The sequence below is a fragment of the Talpa occidentalis genome, unplaced genomic scaffold (genome assembly GCF_014898055.3).
Source record: "Talpa occidentalis isolate TD23 unplaced genomic scaffold, MPIMG_talOcc4v2.1 talOcc4.6, whole genome shotgun sequence".
Classification (NCBI taxonomy): Eukaryota; Metazoa; Chordata; class Mammalia; order Eulipotyphla; family Talpidae; genus Talpa; species Talpa occidentalis.
The window spans coordinates 933,161-951,144 of NW_023604972.1; the positions used below are offsets into that span (position 1 = coordinate 933,161).

Sequence of the window (17,984 nt, forward strand, 5' to 3'; positions counted from 1 at the left end):
TTTCTCCAGGGAGCGTGTAATGGAACGATGATAGGCGCCGGGGGGTGTCGCATGCTAACGTTTTCTGCCGTGGAGCTGTTCTCATCCAGGCGGCCACTCCAGCCCTGCTCGCAGAATGTTCTCATTCTATTCCGGAACACACCCGCCTGCATGCCCGTGCGCGCACGCGCACACATGACGCACCCTTTAATTTCTGACATCTCGCTGCTATTGGATCGTCTTTATGACGCAACAGCTTCTCTGCTCTTCATGTGCATACCAAGAACGTTGGGTTTTGGAAGGGTAACATCTTTTCATTTCTTTTGAGACCTTGCCTTCCTATTTTCCCTGACAACAGTAGGCACTGTGTGGGGTTCTCTAACTGCCAACATTCAGTATGTCGAGTGGTGTGTGCTGATTCTACCGTAACCAGTGCTCATTAGTGCACTGAAGCACAGCTGTTTTCATGTTATAATGCAACAAATGTATATAATTGCATAATTTTTTTCTAGAATTGTCCATAACTATTTAAGTGGAGAACCATTTAAAGAATACCAAGAAAGCACATATTTTTCTCGGTTTTTACAGTGGAAATGGCTGGAAAGGTATGCTCCACTCAGCTGTGTTCTGGCTTGTGAAAGCGCAGGTGTCCCCGGGGAGTGGAAGCCAGGGGGTCTTGTGCCCTGGACTCGGGAGTGTGGCCCTGGGCGGCTGTGTCTTCACGGCGAAGCCCTGCTCGCCCTGCTCGCCCTGCTCGCCCTCATTCTAGCTGCGTGGCTCGGGTCAGGTCCTCGGCCTCTCTGAGCTCCTGGCCCTTCTTCTGCCAGGCAGAGGCAGTGGCAACTCTACCCTGTGGGCACAGGGTCACCAGAGGCGGGTGGGGCCCGAGGCGCAGCTCGCGCGGGCACAGCGCGGGTTGCTCTGGATGGGCGGCTGCCCCGGGGCCCCGCCAACCACTGGCCTGTGGCCCCCGCTGCCCGGCTCTGCACGTCTCCCTGTGGCAACGGGTCTGACCTCCTCCAAGGTCCTCTTTCAAGAGGGTGTGCAGTCAGCGTGTCATTTTCCCCCAACAACTCCCGGGTGGGCTTGAGGAGCTGCCTGGCGGCTGTCCGGGGCCCGGTGGGTGAGGTAGACCGTCCCCAGTCAGAGGGGAACTGGGGCTGCTTCCTGTCTTCCTGGTTCCCTGTGGTCAGTGCCTCCTGAAGGCCCCCAGGCTTGCTGCTCTCCTGCAGCTGGTGGCCACCTGGCTGTCCTGCTCACAAGCAATGGGGATCTGAAGCTTTTCTGTTGGATTCACAGGCGCCCGGTGACGAAGAACACCTTCCGCCATTACAGAGTCCTGGGGAAAGGTGGCTTTGGGGAGGTGAGTGCTGCGCGCAGGGGCCAGCTGGCTCCTCCCCCACCGGGAGAGGCTTGGTCTTAGGATCAAGCATCAACTTGACTGACACATTTACTTCCTTACTGCCTATTTGGGGATTTAATTTAACCAACTCTGAGAATTAAGATTGAATTTTGAGCAAAAGGAACTTCGCTGCAAACGTTTTAAAAATTTGGGGAATCCAGGAAAAAAATTCCATCTGTGTGATTTTACCTTTCACTTCGCATTTCTCGAAGAATGTGTCTCTGTGCTTGGTGGCCCGGTTTGTCCTGCTTGAAAACACCACCTGTCACCATGGGGACGTTTGTCACTCTATTCCTGTAACTTCGGATCAGCCTAGAAGGTCAGGGCATGTATTAGCAAATGCGCTTCTTTCACTCAACTCTGGGCCTTTATGTGCCTCACTCCTACATCTGAAGGTGTTAGAGGTTGTGTAAATTCGGGCAAGTCCTAAGGAAACTGCCCACAAGTCCGTGAGCTGGTTGAGGACCGGGACGGCGCTCCCGGACGGGCCCCTGGGTGGCGGAGAGAATCAGGCGTCGTCTGTGTGAGCGGCTCGGTGTTTATGCACTTCGTAGAAAAGCAGTTTATTCTGTCACAAGCACTCACAAGTTCCCGTGAGTGCAGGAACTTTGGGTGCAGGCCTGCACCCAAAACGGCAGTGCCAACCAAGTTCGTGGTCAAGGACTAACTTCTAGGGAAAAGAAGAACCAGCTCTTACCCAGGATTAATTTAATTTTGGAAACAAAGGTGGATCCCCCGCTGGACTGCAGTCTCGCCGATGTGACTGTTGGGTCCCACGCCACCTTCACGGCTCGGGGGCCCATGTTTCATGGGGGAGCTGTTTCACAGGGAGGGGAGAGCTCGTGTGAAAACAGCTCAAGAAACACACAGCATGTGTCTTCCAAAATATAAGGGAAAGGGGACGTGGAGCTTTGAGGTAGCGGAGGCGGCCGAGGGGCAGCCCGCACGGCCATCGCGCGTCCTCCCAGCCAGGCCGGGGACCGCCGGCCGAGTCAGGGCTGCGCTTGCCTCTCCCCGGGCGGGAGGGCTTCTCATGCTTGTCCTGCACGGCTCCTTGGGCTTCCCGGAGAACCCGCAACTTTGGCGGGCGACTGGGGACTCAATGTTGGCGCCGGGCCATCCGCTGTGTCTGCGGGGGAGGTGGGGGGCGCTTTTGTGTGAGTCCAGACCGTTCGTGGTCAGCAGCCTGGAGGTCAGAACAGTCTCGTGGGAGGCCACACCGCGTCTAGAGCAGCTCGCTCCCACGGAGGCCATGGTCGCAGCCTGGGCTTGGCGTTCTCAGCGCCCTGACCCTGGGCCAGCCTGAAGTCGCCCCAGGGGAGGCACCGCCCCCCACCCCCAGCAGCACCAGCTTCCACTGTGGGCAGGGGCCTGGCGTGTCCCAGACCAGACGGTTCTGGCGATGGGGCCAAGGCCTGTCTGCAGGAGGCTGTAGGCCCGTGGTGGTCCTCCCACTCACGCCTCCCCCGCCTAGGGCCGGCGCGGTGCCCGGGGCATCCAGGGCACAAAGGCAGGCCCTCTGTGCCTTCCTTCACCGCAGGCCGGGCACCCCACAGGGGCTGGTGTGAGGCGCGACTTGTGGGGCAGCTAGAGCTCTGGGGGTACCGGCGCTTCTCCGTCTGGGTCTGGGGCCCGTGCTGGGGGCACCGTTGGGGCGAGAGGGCTGAGCAGGCCCAGGGTCCCTTCCACTGACTGGCCTGGGCCAAGCGCAAGAAAGGTCGGGGACAGTGAACCCTCTCTCTGCGCTCTAGGTCTGCGCCTGCCAAGTGCGCGCCACGGGGAAGATGTACGCCTGCAAGAAGCTGGAGAAGAAGAGAATCAAGAGGAGGAGAGGCGAAGCCATGGCTCTGAACGAAAAGCGGCTCCTAGAGAAAGTACACAGCAGGTTTGTGGTGAGTGCTCCCTGCCCCCAGTGTCCCGGCTGGCCAGCCGGTGGGCTCGGGGTCAATATCCGGGGCACCGCGCTGTGCTGCAGCAGGTGACGGGCCTGGAGGGCAATGCGGGGGTGATGCCTGCTTCCCACCAGGCCCCCTGGCAGGGCACAGAAGCAGGGTGACCGCCTGAACTGCACCGGCCGCTGTGGCTCTTCTGCCTGCCGGTGCCCTCCCCCTGCTGCTGCTGGCAGGGCTTGAGCCGTCGGGGCCCGCGGTCTGGGTGGGCGCCGGGCTACGGGGCACCCTGGCTGACGTGCCTCCTCTAGCCCTCTCCCCCAGGGCCTCTTTCTGACCTGGCCACCCACCAACTGGCCCTCGACCAGCAGGAGCGGCTGGATGGAGCCCAGGCCCCGCCGTCACTGACTCGGGGGAGGGCTAGACAGGGGTGGGGGTGCTGGGGCAGGGGCAGGACTGAGGCCGGGCTCCAGGTGGGGCATTCAGTGTGGCTTTCTCTCTACCTCTTGCGCCACAAAGGGTCGGTGGAGACAGGCGTGCAGAAAATGCCCCGCGGTCGGCTCATTCCCGGTGCTGATGTCAGCTGCTCTGTGCTTGGCCAAGGCCGCACACGGGCAGCCTCCTGGCCTCTTCAGCTGTAACAGTCAGGGCCCGCGTGCACGGGCTGGTGTGCACGGAGCATGACCAAGTGCTGAGAGGACTCGGCTTGTGCGGTGTCCACCTGCTTCTCTACATGAGCAGACACGGGGGCGCCTGCCGCACTGTCCACATAGGTACCGCCCACCCATCTGGAAGCTTTGTGGGGAAGTGCCTGTTTCCTGTGTCCAAGTACACACCCCCCGTGAGCCTCTGACCAGGACCGCATTTACCACGCGGGGAGAAGTGGTGTCTTCATGCGGAAGCGACACCCCGCGATTGCTAAGGCCTCTTTGATTTGCTGTGACGGCTTTTAGCATTTGGAACACATGTATGTGACTGCTTGAAACATGGACCTCCACGTCGGCTTGGTGAGAGTGACGCAAGTAGCAGTTATGGTCTATTCTATTGAGATGAGGCACTTTTGTTTCTGTGTTGAACGGGGTGGGGGCAGGCTGTGGACAAGCACTGGACAGACACGGGCAGGCCAGGCCAAGCGGGCCCACATGAGCAGGGCGAGCTCAGAACCAAGGGCCAGGGGAGGCAAGGATGCTGTCTCCCAGAGCCATGTGTGGCAGCCACAGCTTTCTGGGTAACCAAGAACTGAACCACGCTCCCAGACCTGACACCGCTGCAGACCATAGAAGTGAGGAGCTTTAATTGACTCCACTTAGAAAGATATCAAGAAATGTAAAACTCAGGGGCCTCCCTGGTGGTACAAGGTTAAGCACAGCAGTATGAAGCTGTCCGCAGCCTCTGCAGCACGAGTTCCATCCCTGGCTGGCCAGGGAGCTACCCGCATGGCACAGCCGACCTCTCCTGACTCGCCCGCTGCTCCCCTCAGCAGTGTACTTCAGTCGATCCGCCTGTTCTGCTCCCCGCTCTCTCTCTGGAGAATACGCTCATCCCCTGCACCTCTGGCCTGCACCCCAGCTCTTGTGTGCATAAATAAATAAATCTTGGAGTCTTTCTGGTGGCGCAGGTGGTTGAGCACCCCACTGTGAAGCTGTCCGCACCCTCTGCAGTGCGCGTTGGATCCCAGCCAGCCGGTGAGAATCCCACATGGCGCAGCAGACCTCTCCTGTCTCTCCTGCTGCTCCCCTCAGCAGTGTATTCAGTCAGTCTGCCTGTTCCGTTCCCCGCTCTGTCTCTGGTGAGTCCTCTCACCCTCCCACACATCTGGCTTGTACTCCGGTTCTTGTATAAATAAATAAATCAATCTCTAAAAAAAAAAAAAAATAGAAAGAAATCTTTTTTTAAATTTTTTTTTAATTCCATATCAAAATTTTTATTGCATTGAACTGCCGTTCTCTACAGTGGTTGCTTAAATCCTTGACGCTTAAAACACTCAAGGACTTGTCAATGGTATAGAATTTTTCTAGGGGTGCATATAACTTTTCTTTTCTCTGAAAAAACCTAATTGTGAAATTACACATTAAAAAAAAAAAAGAAATGTAAAACTCAAGGCAAAAATCTAACAAAACTGCAAGACTGAGAAATGCTAAAAGCCATCACAGCAAATTACAGGGGCCTTGGCAATCGAGGGTGTCACTTCCATGTGAAGATGCCGCTTCTCCCCCATGATAAACGTGGGCCCAGGCAGAGCCTCACTGCAGGTGCTGACAGCTGTTGCTCCGGAAGTAGGGCATGTGGGGGGCTGCACGGCAGAGCACGGCTTCCCAGAGTCTAGAGGAAGTCTTGCCAGCTGCCCGCTTGGCATAGAAAGGTCTCTCCTTTTGCCACAGCACTGCTGGGAGGCCCTGGATGGGTAAAGGGCTGCGATGCGCCCGATGCTGGCCCTCCCTGCCATGGCACCGGTGCCCGGTGATGACTCTAGTGTGGGCTACTTGGACGCTGTCTGCTTGTGGCAGGAATCGAGTGTCTCCGGTGACTGTGGGCTTCTGTGCTGTGTCACCCACAGGTCAGTCTGGCCTACGCTTATGAGACCAAAGACTGCCTGTGCTTGGTGCTGACCATCATGAATGGAGGGGACCTCAAGTTTCACATCTACAACCTGGGCAGCCCCGGCTTTGAGGAGCGGCGAGCTCTTTTCTACGCCGCGGAGCTGTGCTGTGGCCTGGAGGACCTGCAGAGGGAGAGAATTGTGTACAGGTACGATGGGCACTCACCCGTGGGCCTCGGGGCCGGCTGCTCCCCAGCCCCGGCTCCCGGCTTAGGTGCCTGGGCCTGAGGGCAGCTGGGGAGCCCTGGGTTGGTTCCTAGAGGTCGGCCACGCACACTATTGGAAATTTGGCCAGTCAGAGGTGGACCCTCGTTTTCTTTTCAGTTCTCTTTAGTTTCCAATGAGCAGTTGATAGAGGTTGCACGGCCGGTGCAGGCAAGAGAAGGGCCCACTGCAAGGCCCTCAGCTGCCTCGACAGTTCTGCTAATAACTTTGTTCTAACAAGATAACACAACAAATGCCTTAAAATTAAAAAATTTTGCCTCAGAATTCAGTAAAGAAAATGAAGCCCACGTGACGGTCAGGGCCAGTCCAGCACGTCCGTGGACCTAGCTGTGGGGAAAGCAGCCCCTCCCCGTGCTCGCGGCGCTGGCAGCCTCACGTGCTCCGTTCCTGCAGGGTCTGGGGTCCTCGCCTCATCGTCCCTGACTAGGGGGTCACCAAATCTCCCCTCAATGTCACCCGGGCCACACTCGGTGCACGAGCTGCCCCCGGCCATGCCCGTCCCTCTCCACAGCCCGCACGAGCCTGCTCTCTGGCTTGGAGTTGGTGCTGGCCCCACTGGGGCCCCACAGCCCACTCCCCTCTGACTTCTCTGGCCCTGTCCTTCCTGCTGCGCCCCAAGGGGGGCCTCTGCCCTCACTGCCAGCCCTGCCTGGCCTGGGAGCTCTTGGGGCACCCTATGCCTGGGCGCCCCTTGGGCTCCATGCGTTTGGGGGTGTCTTTCCCCACCCCGGCCCCTCCCTCAGTCAGGGCCGGCCGCCTGCGCAAGCAAGCCTGCCCTCACGCCCAGCAGGCCCCTCGCGCCTGAGCTCCTCGGAAGGCCGCATCTCATTCCTCCTGTTCTGGTGACCTCTGACCTCAGTCCTCTCTGTCCCTTCTGCCAAGGACAGACGCCTGCCTCCTTGGGCTGACATGCTCGAACCGCCAGCGCAGAGCAAGGGCGAACAGCGGCCCTCGACGCCCCACACTGCGGTGGCTGCCAGGGTGTGCTGCCTTGTCACCACTGCTGGCCTGCTGGGTGGCAGTGCTGGGCACAGACAAGCGCTGCGCTTTCTCTGGGAGGAGGCACGGGAGCGGAGCTTGTCCAGGGCCATGCTCGCCCCGGGGCTCCGAGGTCTGCTGGAGGCCAGAAGGTTCTCCCTGTCCCTCACCGGGCCCGCACTGCGGCAGCCACATGCATGGAAACTGGACCGTGTCGTGTCCTCCGCAGTCACCACAGCGCCTGCCACTGGTGGGCCCCTAAGGGTGTGCGCGCCGTCCTCCCTTTGAGCCTCTGGAGCACCCTTGCGGGAGGCTTTTGTCCTCACTTCTGTCACCAGGGAGCGCCCCCAGCTGCTGTCACACCAGACACCACAAAGGTGGGCTCCCTTTTGGTAAAGAGACAGCAGAACACAAACGCCTTCCTCACCTGGGTAGCTCTCCCCTGGGCTTGAGCTGTCCTGAGGGAACAGTGTGTCGCCACTGAGCTGAGGGCCGGGCGCCGGGCCGGGAGCAACCGCGCTTGTTTGCAAGTCCATGAAAGGGAGCCCAGAGTCCCCTCTAGGACCAGCAACTCAGCAGGTCCAGGCTGACCACAAAGGCCTCCTGGTGGAGGGAGGTAGCCGCTGGAAGACACCGAGACAGGAGCGGGGTGAGAAGCAGAGGCCGCATCTTGGGGACATGCCTTCCACTGCCTCATTGGCCACTGGCGCCTATTTCCCGCTGGGCACAGGGGCAGGAAGCCCCGGGGGCAGAGGCTGCGGGCCACCGGGCAGGGCTGCACCTGCAAGGGTGTACCCGCAGGCAGCGCAGGCCAGGCGGTGGGGAGTGTGCCAGGCTGTCATTGGTTGGGTTTCTGCTGGGCATGGCGGGCAGTCTGGCCCTTTCTTCTCTGTGGACACGTCCGGGCTGTCGGGTCCTGCGGCTGCCCTGCCCTGAGGCTCCAGAGGCCTGCCCTCGCCTTTTCTTTCTTATCAGAGCAGCAAACCCCGGGCGCGAGGGGCAGCCTGGCATTCCCTTGCCTGTCAGGCCTGAGGCTGTGCCTGCTGCAGCTGCTAGTTATTTGGAGAGAAGGTTAAGAGGGTGAGAAAGCCCCATCCCTGAGGCCCTCTCTTATGCGTTTTCTCTGCAGCCGGGCTGCTTGTTCAGTTAAAGTGCCCGAAACAACGAGCAAACCACTCAAGGGCACAGGGGCACGCGGGACCGGCCGAGCGTCTGATGTCTTAGAATCAGCCCGGGGACAGGCTTCTGAGAGTCTGACCTCCGTCTGAAGGCATCTGGGTACCCGAGCTTGGGGGCAAGTCCAGACCGGCCTGTGGCGAGGGAAGGGCTACCGGGGGGCTGCACTTGGAGGACCACTGCCGGTTCTCGGGGTGCTGTGTGTTGCTTTGTTGCGTTGAGGGTGTCCCCTCAGTGCAGGAGTCACTGTCTTCATAGCGATGTTTGCTGCATGTGCAGACGTGTGTGGCAGAGAATAGAAAATAGGAAAGATGAACGTCTAAAATGTTCTCATTTCAAAAGAAATGTTCCCGTTTTGCCTCTATGGAAACCGTGTGGAGGTTTCTCAACCGAAAAGAGAAACACCACATGACCCAGGATTCCCCGCAGCCGAGGGAGGGGGCGTCCTGCCCTCGGGCTCACTTACGTGGGCAGCTCCCGGCTCGACCGGCAGCGGCAGGCAGAGGCGCCCGCGTGTGCGTGGGGGGCGTGCAGGCCGCGGTTCCGGGCACGGTGCTCGCGCCGCTGTCTTCTTGGGTCTGCTATTTTCTCCTGTGGATTCTCGGGGTTCCAAGTCCCCTTATCAGACTGGGAGTTCAATTTTGCTGCTTTTATTAACCATTAGATCAATTATTTTGCTTTGTCTTGGTGGGAAATTAAGGTCTAGGCCAGAACGCCGAGGTCCTTTCTCAGCAGCCACAGCTGTACCGAGCCCTTCGCAGATCAACCCCCAGGCTGAGGCCTCCGCCCAGGGGCAGGGTATCCCGGCCCCAGGGCCTGCCCCATACTCTTGAGGTTCTGAGGGGCCTGGGTGCTTGACTCCACTCCTGGGAGCTAGGAGTGCGCTGACAGGTAGCTGCTGCTTCTTTTTTTTTTTAAAAAAGATTTATTTTTATTTATTTATTTATACAAGCACTGGGTACAGTCAGAAGCGCGGGGGAAGGTGAGAGAATCCACCAGAGCCGGAGCGGGGAGCAGAGCAGGCAGGAGGACCGAAGGACACTGCTGAGGGGAGCAGCAGGCGGCAGGAGAGGTCTGCGCGCCATGTGGGACCCTCCTCCGGTGGCCGGGGAGCATCCGGGGATCGAACTGGCGCTGCGGAGGCTGAGGGCAGCTTCGCAACCCAGCGCTCAACCGCTGCGCCACCGGGGAGGCCCTGACAGGCAGCTTCTTGAGGGTCAGGAAGCAATTTTTTGCCCTGAAAGAGGCCATGAGGCAGTGAGGAGGGCGCGCGCGTGAGTCATGGTGATCAGCCGCTTTGGGGGAGAATTTATTTTAAGCTGTGAACGGTTGAAAGCTGGCCCGGCCTCCTGCTCCCTCGGGGAGCAAGGCTGTGTTGTGTGGCGCCCACCACGCCCAGTTCTCGCGGTGTCTGTCCCCGGAGATGGCTGAGGCCGGGCACCCGAGGGCCAGCCAGCCCTTCCGGCCGCCCTGGCCCTGAGGGGGCTGGATGTGCGCTTGGCAGTCTTCCTAGGTCAGACCAGGTCGGCGGCCACCAGCCCTTTGTGGACCCCGTCCCTCCTTGTGCCCACAGGCCAGGCTCGCCGCGGGCTCCGGGGGTGCAGGCGCAGAGCCCAGGGCTGGGGCTGTGGCTGGGATCGTGCGGGCTTCTGTGTAACCGAGCTCCTGTGTTTTTTCTTTCCTCGTAGAGACTTAAAGCCGGAGAATATTCTGCTGGATGACCGGGGTAAGTGGAGGCCTTGTAGGCTGTGTTAACAGGGACTTGGAAACAGTTAACAAGGGGCTGCCAGTTAATGCAGAATAGAGCCAGCAGCAAAGGAATTCTCCGGCATGAGTCCCTCAGAGGATGACGCCCAGGCACGCTGTCGTCCCGTGCGCCCGTAGCGGAAGGTCCCTGCTCCTGGCTAACTGTGTTCACAAACTCAGATAGATGCGTGTGCAGTAAACTCAGGGTGAGAATGTTTTCTCTCTGCTGACCCCCTCCTGTGCTCCACGGCTGTGCTGCTCCCCGGCACTGCCCCTGCCCCAGAGCGCTTTGCTGTGGCTGCCCCGCACAGACGTTGTTCCGCCGGCTCACCCTTGCTCTGGGCTGGCTGGGTTGGATGTGATCGGTTGCTGTGGGCCTACCCCGTGGGCACGGCTGTTAACTGCACAGGAGGCATGAGGGCCCGAGTGGCTCTTTGCTCGAGGTCCAGCTTGCCTGGTGGTGATCCGGCCTTCACCCCGTCCCCACCAGCCTGTCTTGTGGGCCAGTGTGGGGACGCATGGCTCCTCCGAAAGGGAAGGACATGCTGGATCCCGCCACTCCTGCAACTGCCTGTTGGCTCTAAGCCGCACAGACGGAGGAGCAGGTGGGGCGTGGCCCCCCTCACCGCCACTGTCCAGAGCTGCGGTGCTGTGTCATGCGTCAAGACAGCCCACGAGGCGTCTGTCCTGGGACATTGTGGCCACGAGGATCTTGGCCGTCTGGATGCTCAGCCAGTGGCCTTGTTATAGGACAGCCCCGATATTGAACGGGTTCCTGGCTGTGGGTCCTCACCCGCGCGCTTACAAGGGACTTACGAATACTCCACTACAGGCACACACAAAAGGTTCATAAAAGGTTTATTTACAAGGGAAAAGGAAATAAGGAACATGTACAACTCAGAGAGAAAATAGGGAAATAAAGTCTAATGCGTCCTACCCAATCCGCTGACCTGGAAACCCAAAGGCGCTCTCCGAGCTGGCCGGACGCTGCAAGCTGGCGGGGAGCCAACATGGGGGACCCCCCCCCAAAGCCCACGTGTCTGCCTTTGTACCCACCTGGCTGCTGAACCCCACCCTCCAGTCCCAGCCACCTTCCCTTGGGTGGGGATGGGATGTGGAGTCCCCAGTGTCTTTGGCTTTGGCCTGGGGTGGGGGTGGAGTCCACAAAGCCCGTATGGGATCAGCTTTAGGACAGCCTTTTCCCCCTAACAGCCTCACTGTCCTTCCTGCTGGCCGGGCTGTCCCTTCTCCGGCCAGGCAGGCTGTTGTCTTGGACGATCTCCTGGTCTCCCGCCGTCATGAAGTCGGGGACTGTGCGGGCATCGGCCTCTTCTCCCGAGCACCTGGTACCTGGCTGTGGGGCCACTGCTGCGCCGGTCATTGTGCTGGCCCCTGCTGTGGACAGAGGGACACTTTGTTCTGAATTTTTTTAAGAAAATGCTCGTCATGGATTCCTATCACTGTTTCCAATTCTTGGTTCACATTTGTATTTTTCTGAAAATTCTAGTTCCTAATCATCTATCTGCTTCACCCACCGTAGACGTAAGAGAGCTTTGGAGCCACGCTGGTGTTCGTGGGTTAGCACGTGACTGCGCGGCCGGCGCAGCTCTGACGCGGGAGGGCGGCTGCTCGGCTGTGTGGCCCCCTGCTGGGCGGCCAGCCTTGCTCTGCGCTCGCTGCATCTTCTCCGTTGTGCTTTCAATTGTCTAAGTTTTGTCTTGTGATTGAGTAAAACAGGCCTGTGGTTCCAAAGACAGGGCTCCAAGGCAGACCACGCTCCTCCAGATATCAGACCCCATCCTGCTGGCCCAGGGAGCCCCTGGGCTCAGGTCACTGCGCCCTCTCGCTGTGCTTGACCTTTGCTCCCTGCTAGGGCAGCGGCCACGAGCCCTCAGGCGCTTCTCCACGCTGCTCTCCAGGGTGCATAGAGGAGGCCAGCGCCCTCCTGCTGGCTTATGCTCACTGACCACCTCCCCCCACCCCCACCCCCAGTCTCCGTGCACGCAGGAGGCTGCCAGCCTCGGACCTGGCTCCTGCCTCAGGCGGCCTCCCGCCCCAGACTTCCAAAAGAATGTTTTCCATGATTTGTTGTTTTTGTAAGGAATTTTGAAACTCTCTTAATCCTCCTATGTATTACCACATAATGCAGTTTTAAATGTGAGTTCTTTGATTTTATTTGCTGTTTCCCTAACTCATCTGTCCTGGGAGACAGCTCCTCCCCTGCCCCCCCCCCCCCCCCCCCCCCCGCCGTCTGTGGTCTCTGCGGAGAAGCCTGCTCAGACGGTCATCTCCCCTGCAGCCCCGCAGGCCTGTCGTGCCCAGAGGTCAGAGCACAGGCCCCGCCTCTCACCAGCTGGCGGGTTTCCCAGGGGAATGGTGGTCTCTGAAGCCCCACTCCCTGCTGTGCATGGTGCTGCTGCCTGGAGTGGGGCCTCAGGAGCGCGGGGAGTTCTCTGGGATGTCAGATGAAGGGACTCTGAGTGTGGGATGCTTCCATTTCCATCCATGGCTTTGCAGATGTGCTTCCCCCATTTTCACTGTTTTTAAAGATTTATTTTTACTTATGCACACAAAGCTGGGGTGCAGGCCAGAGGGGTGGGGAGTGAGAGGATTCACCAGAGACAGAGCGGGGAGCAGAACAAGTGGATCCACTGAAATCCACTGCTGAGGGGAGCAGCGGGGAGACAGGAGAGGTCTGCTGCGCCATGTGGGTAGCTCCCTGGCTGGGGATCAAACTCAGGCTGCAGTGGCTGCGGACAGCTTCATAGTGCTGAGATTAACCCCTGGTCCCCCATGAAGCCCCCATTTTTCATTGTTGTTAAAGTGCCGCGGGCCCCTGTGACTTGAGTCCTGTGTTTGAACACACAGGGCACATCCGGATTTCAGATCTCGGTCTAGCCCTGGTGGTCCCCGAAGGGGAGACGGTTCGAGGAAGAGTCGGAACGGTGGGCTACATGGGTATGTGAAGACCCTCCAGCTCCGGAGGCCACGCCCTCAGGGCACAGAGAGGCTGAGGTGGGACCGCGTGAGCCCGCGAGCGCTAGTGATGCCGTGGGTGGTCAAGCCTGCCCTGGTGCCAGGGCGTGGACCCTCTGGGCCGCCCTCCTCGCCTGCAGGTGGGGACTGAGGCCCAGATGCCACACAGCCAGGAGAAGGCAGACTCGGGATCGTCTCCGCCGGCCGCTGCCCACCCTTGCCTGCTGGCCTCACCCTCTGTGTGAGGCCTCCATCTCCCGGTGGGGGCAGGGGGCCGTGGTCAGCTCCGGAGGCGTGGCCGCACAGCTGCAGTGGCTCCTGACCCAGGTGGCCTTGGACAGAGGTCCCTGGCTGCCTCTGCAGAGCCCCATGGTGGTCCCTGTGCCCCACTCTTGATGCCTGGGAGTAGAGGGCACCCTGAGCGTGGGGGAGCACCCTTGGGAGACAGGCCTTCCCTGGAGGCGTGATCCCGCGCTAGCTACTCTGTGCTGACCCGCTTCATCCTCAACGGACATAGCGCCCTCTTCTAACTGCAGCTGTGCGGACGGGTAGCGCGGCCCAGGAATCCCGCCTGCGGTGGCAGCTCTGTGCCAGTTCCAGTCAGAGCCCGGCCCGCACACTCACGAGGATCGCCGGCCTCCCCTGCCCCGCAGCCTCCAGGCCACTCTGTGCCCAGGCCAGGCTGTCCCGCCCCCTCCGGTTAAGGGGGGTCACACACTATGGTTTTGTGTCTGGCTTTGTTGGCTTGACATGACTTCACAGTTCACGCGTTTGAGACGCGCGTTCCAGTGCAGGGCTGTGGTGTCTGTGCTGCAGGAGCACGTGCCAGTGATCAAGCGTGTGCCGCAGGGCGCTCCAGGGACGTGCACCCAGAGCCAGACATCTGATCCCATTTCCGGTGTCCGTCCCGTAGCCCCCGAAGTCATCAGCAACGAGAGCTACACCTTCAGCCCTGACTGGTGGGGACTCGGCTGCCTGCTGTATGAGATGATCGAGGGACACGCTCCCTTCAAGCGCTTCAAGGAGAAGGTCAGGCGGGAGGAGGTGGACCGCAGGGTGAGGCGGGACCCCGAGCAGTACTCCGAGAAGTTTTCTGAGGACGCCAAATCCATCTGCAGGATGGTGGGTCAGGTTCGGGGCACTGGGAGCTGAGCCCGGCTCCGGCCTGGGGAGGCAGTGGGGGCGGGGGCGCTGCAGGGCTGGTGAGGTTCCCCCGGGGAGCGGCGCCAGGTCTCCTGCCTGGGCTGGGGACCGCTTGGCTGTGCTTGATGCTCACCGTGGGGAAGGCCTGATTCAGTGTGTGACAATGACAAAAATGCCTGTGTCTTTCAGAGAGACGCTTTCTGTTCATAGGATAAAATAAACACCTTGCATTAATTTTAAGAATACACAGCATCTAGACCTGCGTTTGGGAAATTTTTACTAAGGTCCTCAGTGATTTTTTTAAAAGATGTATTTATGCATACAAGAACTGGGGTGCAGGCCAGAGGTGTGGGGGTGAGAGGATTCTCCAGAGACAGTGGGGAGCAGAACAGGCGGATCCACTGAAACATACTGCCGAGGGGAGCAGCGGGGAGACAGAAGAGGTCTACTGCGCCCTGTGGGTTGCTCCCTGGCCAGGGATCAAACTTGTGCTGCAGAGGCTGCGGATAGCTGGGTAGCACTGTCTTTAATCCCTGCGCCATCAGGGAGGCCCTGAAATTGGCTCCTTTCTGCCTCCCACAGCTACTCACCAAGAACCCCAAGCAGCGCCTGGGGTGCACGGGTGACGGGGCAGCCAGGGTGAAGGAGCACCCTGTGTTCAAGGACATCAACTTCAAGCGACTGGAAGCAAATATGCTCGAGCCCCCTTTCTGCCCTGATGTGAGTTCCTCTGGGGCGTGAGGGTTGTGGCCACCTGCCTTGCAGCTTCTTATGCCAGAGCCCCTGGGAACTGCTGCTTCTCCCCCAAGCCCCACGTGGCTCCCCAGCCTCCCAGGCCCCTCTGCTGGAGTGCCTCTGTGCTGGGCCCTGCCGGGCCCCCATGTTCCCAGGGTCCGCACCTCCCTGTGGGTGGCTCTGCAGCTGGGCCTGCAGCGGGCTGGGAGCCGGAGTGGGCTGTGGCCCAGGGAGGCCATGTCGTCCACAGGCCAGTGCTGGGGCCGTGCGGAGACCACAGGCCTAACCCTGGAGGGGCACGTGCAAATGAAAACATCCACCAGCATGTTCTAGAAAGCCCTCCGAGATGCTCCTGTGGGATGTGCGGAAGTTGGATGATTATTCTCCTTGCAAAGGGGCAGGGAAGAAGAGTTTAAAAACAAAAACTAGAGCACTCTCCTCGCACACGCAGGCCGCGGGCTTCCCTGCGACTGCACAAGGCTCCGGGCATCAGGGCCTGGGTGGGCATGGGTGGGGAGCCGTGGCGGCCTGGGAAGACGGCAGTGAAACCAGGCTGAGGAGGCCACGGTGGCAGCGAGCCAGTTCTGCGGGCCTTCAAAGAGCTGCTTCCCACCGGATAGGCCAGATGTTCTCCAGGTGCTTCGGGCCTTTCTCAGCCTGTCCAGCGGTCTGGGGTGCTGGCCTTCCCCCAGGTCCCCTCCTAGCCTGCCTCCCTGACTGTCCTGAGGGCAGTGCCTGCCTGCCGCTCAGAACCCCGGTGCCTCTTGATCCGGGTGGCCTGGTCGGGGTCTCCTCCTGTGCATTTTGTGCCTGGGCCTCAGAAGTCCAGGCAGCCACTTGGAGGAGGTGGCCCAGGCCTAGACTACCTGCCTGCTCGCCCCACTCCTGGCCTCTGAACACAGGAATGCCACTAGAGGACGAGCCGGGAGAGAGACTGCGTGGGGCTAGGAAGTGCTTCAGGGGGCAGACGGGAGCGTGGGGCGTCCTCACATGACTCTGTGTGTGTGTGTGTGTGTGTGTGTGTGTGCGTGAAAGAGAGAGAGAGAGAGAGACACCGAGCAGGCCTCCAGTGGCTGTCCTTGTTCTTGGTGCAGCCTCAGGCAGTGTACTGTAAGGACATCTTGGACATTGATCAGTTCTCCACCGTGAAGGGGGTCTTCCTAGACACTTCAGATGAGGAATTCTACGCTGAGTTTGCCACCGGCTGTGTCTCCATCCCCTGGCAGAATGAGGTACCGCCTGCTCAGCACAGCAGTGGACGCTGGTCACGGTGATGACAAAAGCAAAAGTTCCATGTGGGCGTGTGTGAGTGGGTCTGGGTGGCAGCAGCCTCCGCTCCCTACGCAGGCCGTGCTGACGCGGGCTTCCTGGTCCCGAGTCCCACTCCCCAGGAGGGCTGGCAGCCAGCTCCACTGTGGCCAGCTGCTTTGGGGGCACACTCAGAAAGGAGGAGGGGGTGGCCAAGTTACTGGCCTCAGGAAGCAGTTGGGAAGCAGTGGAAGTGGCGTCCAGGCCGGGAACTGCAGGGCCGGAGCGCTGGGCAGGGATGCGGCGGCGGGACTGGCTGCCCTGTGCCTCTCCACTCCCCTGCTCTTCTGCAGATGATCGAATCCGAATGTTTCAAGGACATCAATGAAACTATGAATGAGGAAAATACGACGCTCAGTGCAGAAGAGATGAAGCCTCTAGTTTCCAGGCCAAAGAAGGGCTTCTTCTCTAGACTCTTCAGCGGAGGGGTGAGCAGAGCGGACGTCGGCGGCTTGTTTGTGACATGACGGTTCCCGCACTACAGAGGCCTTCTCTGTTGGCAAGGCCCCTGTGTTCGACACCACGCGCCGCTGAGCAGCCGTTAGGCTCTGCTGGCCCCAGAGCTGGCTGGCCTCTGCCGTGGGGCCAGGCTGTCCTGGCCCAGGGCCCATGGCCAGCAGCAGGTGCCCCTCCAACGCCACGTCCCGCTGGGCTCAGACGCCAGCACCTTCTCAGACGGTCATAAAGTCACGTGCCACTTGCCTCGGCGTTGCGGGCCGCCCCTCGGGTGTCTGCTCGCCGGCCGGTTTTCACAGCGAGAGTTGCTTCTCCGGCGAGACTGCCCTGGAGGGATGGTGTCTGCAGCAACGTTTAGGACTTTTCTTCCCAGTGGCCTTTTCTCCTGGACGGGCGGACAGCTAGCTAGCGTTCCTCCCCAAGCAATTTGCTTCGAGGTTGTCCACTAGCATCCTCGCCACCTTGTTTGTGAAGAGGAAGCCCCTGGGGCGTGCAGGTCCTGGGCGTGACCACGGTCCCTGGGCACGGGCTGCTTTCGGCAGGGTGGCCAGCTGGGCGTTCGTGGACAGGAAGGCTCCGGGGGCTCACAGAGGAGCCCTGGCCCCCACCCGCCCTGCCGTGTCCGTGGGAGTGAGTGTGCCACGGGCTGTGGTCTGTGCAGGGGCGCAGATCCGGGCCCGCCCCTGGGGTCCAGCCGCCGTGGTGGGGGAGAGAGGGTGTGTACGCTGCCTGTGACCTGCATGTGCGCGGCCCAAGTGTGGCTGGCGGCAGGGGGCCAGGCGGCTAGGCTGGGCTGACTGGCCGGCCTGCTGCTGTGTTGCAGGGCTGCCTCAAAGACTGCCCCGGCCAGAAGGAAGAGCTGTCCACCAGGCGGTGAGCGCACATGCAGCCCGCGTCGGGAGCTGCAGCCCTGCCCCCCCGGACTTGCAATAAACGTGTAAGATGCGCCTGCGTGTGATCTGCGTCTCCTGCGCAAGAGCTGTCTTTCCGTGAAAGCCGGATGGATGGGCCAGCCACTCGAGGGCGCTTGATGCCCCAAGGTGGATGAGGATGGGGTGGGGCCTGGGCCTCCTCCCAGCAGTGTGGGGAATGGGCCCTTCTCCTGGCCTGGGGTCCACATGCCCCCCGGAGGGGTTGGATGTCTTTGCTCCTGTGTCCGCCTCACCTCGTGCTCTGGCCTGAGTGCCCGTCTTTGTGGCTACTTGCCTGGACACTGCTGTCCCCCCCTGGAGAGAGGGCATTGCCAGGAGCCTGCGGTGAGGCTTGGCTGTCTGGGGTGTCAGAGGGGTTTCTGGCAGAGCAGCCTGGGGCAGGACCTCGGCGAGTGGGCGCAGGTCAGGCTTAGGTCTCAGGAGAAGGGGTCCTTTGGCTG

General features: G+C 60.4%; 1 protein-coding gene across 1 annotated transcript in view; it reads left to right on the forward strand.

Annotated features, from left to right (window-relative positions):
* Nucleotides 1-17,570, forward strand: part of GRK4 (G protein-coupled receptor kinase 4) — a 35,417-nt gene extending 17,847 nt beyond the window's left edge. Inside the window, exons 7-17 of the mRNA XM_037530527.1 lie at nucleotides 492-584; nucleotides 1,279-1,342; nucleotides 3,133-3,273; nucleotides 5,828-6,018; nucleotides 9,937-9,974; nucleotides 12,863-12,952; nucleotides 13,884-14,092; nucleotides 14,696-14,833; nucleotides 15,943-16,080; nucleotides 16,450-16,584; nucleotides 17,436-17,570. Of these exons, the coding sequence (XP_037386424.1) occupies nucleotides 492-584; nucleotides 1,279-1,342; nucleotides 3,133-3,273; nucleotides 5,828-6,018; nucleotides 9,937-9,974; nucleotides 12,863-12,952; nucleotides 13,884-14,092; nucleotides 14,696-14,833; nucleotides 15,943-16,080; nucleotides 16,450-16,584; nucleotides 17,436-17,489 (1,291 nt within the window). The 3' untranslated portion in view covers nucleotides 17,490-17,570. The remainder of the gene's footprint in view (nucleotides 1-491; nucleotides 585-1,278; nucleotides 1,343-3,132; nucleotides 3,274-5,827; nucleotides 6,019-9,936; nucleotides 9,975-12,862; nucleotides 12,953-13,883; nucleotides 14,093-14,695; nucleotides 14,834-15,942; nucleotides 16,081-16,449; nucleotides 16,585-17,435) is intronic.
* Nucleotides 17,571-17,984: the final 414 nt, after the last annotated feature.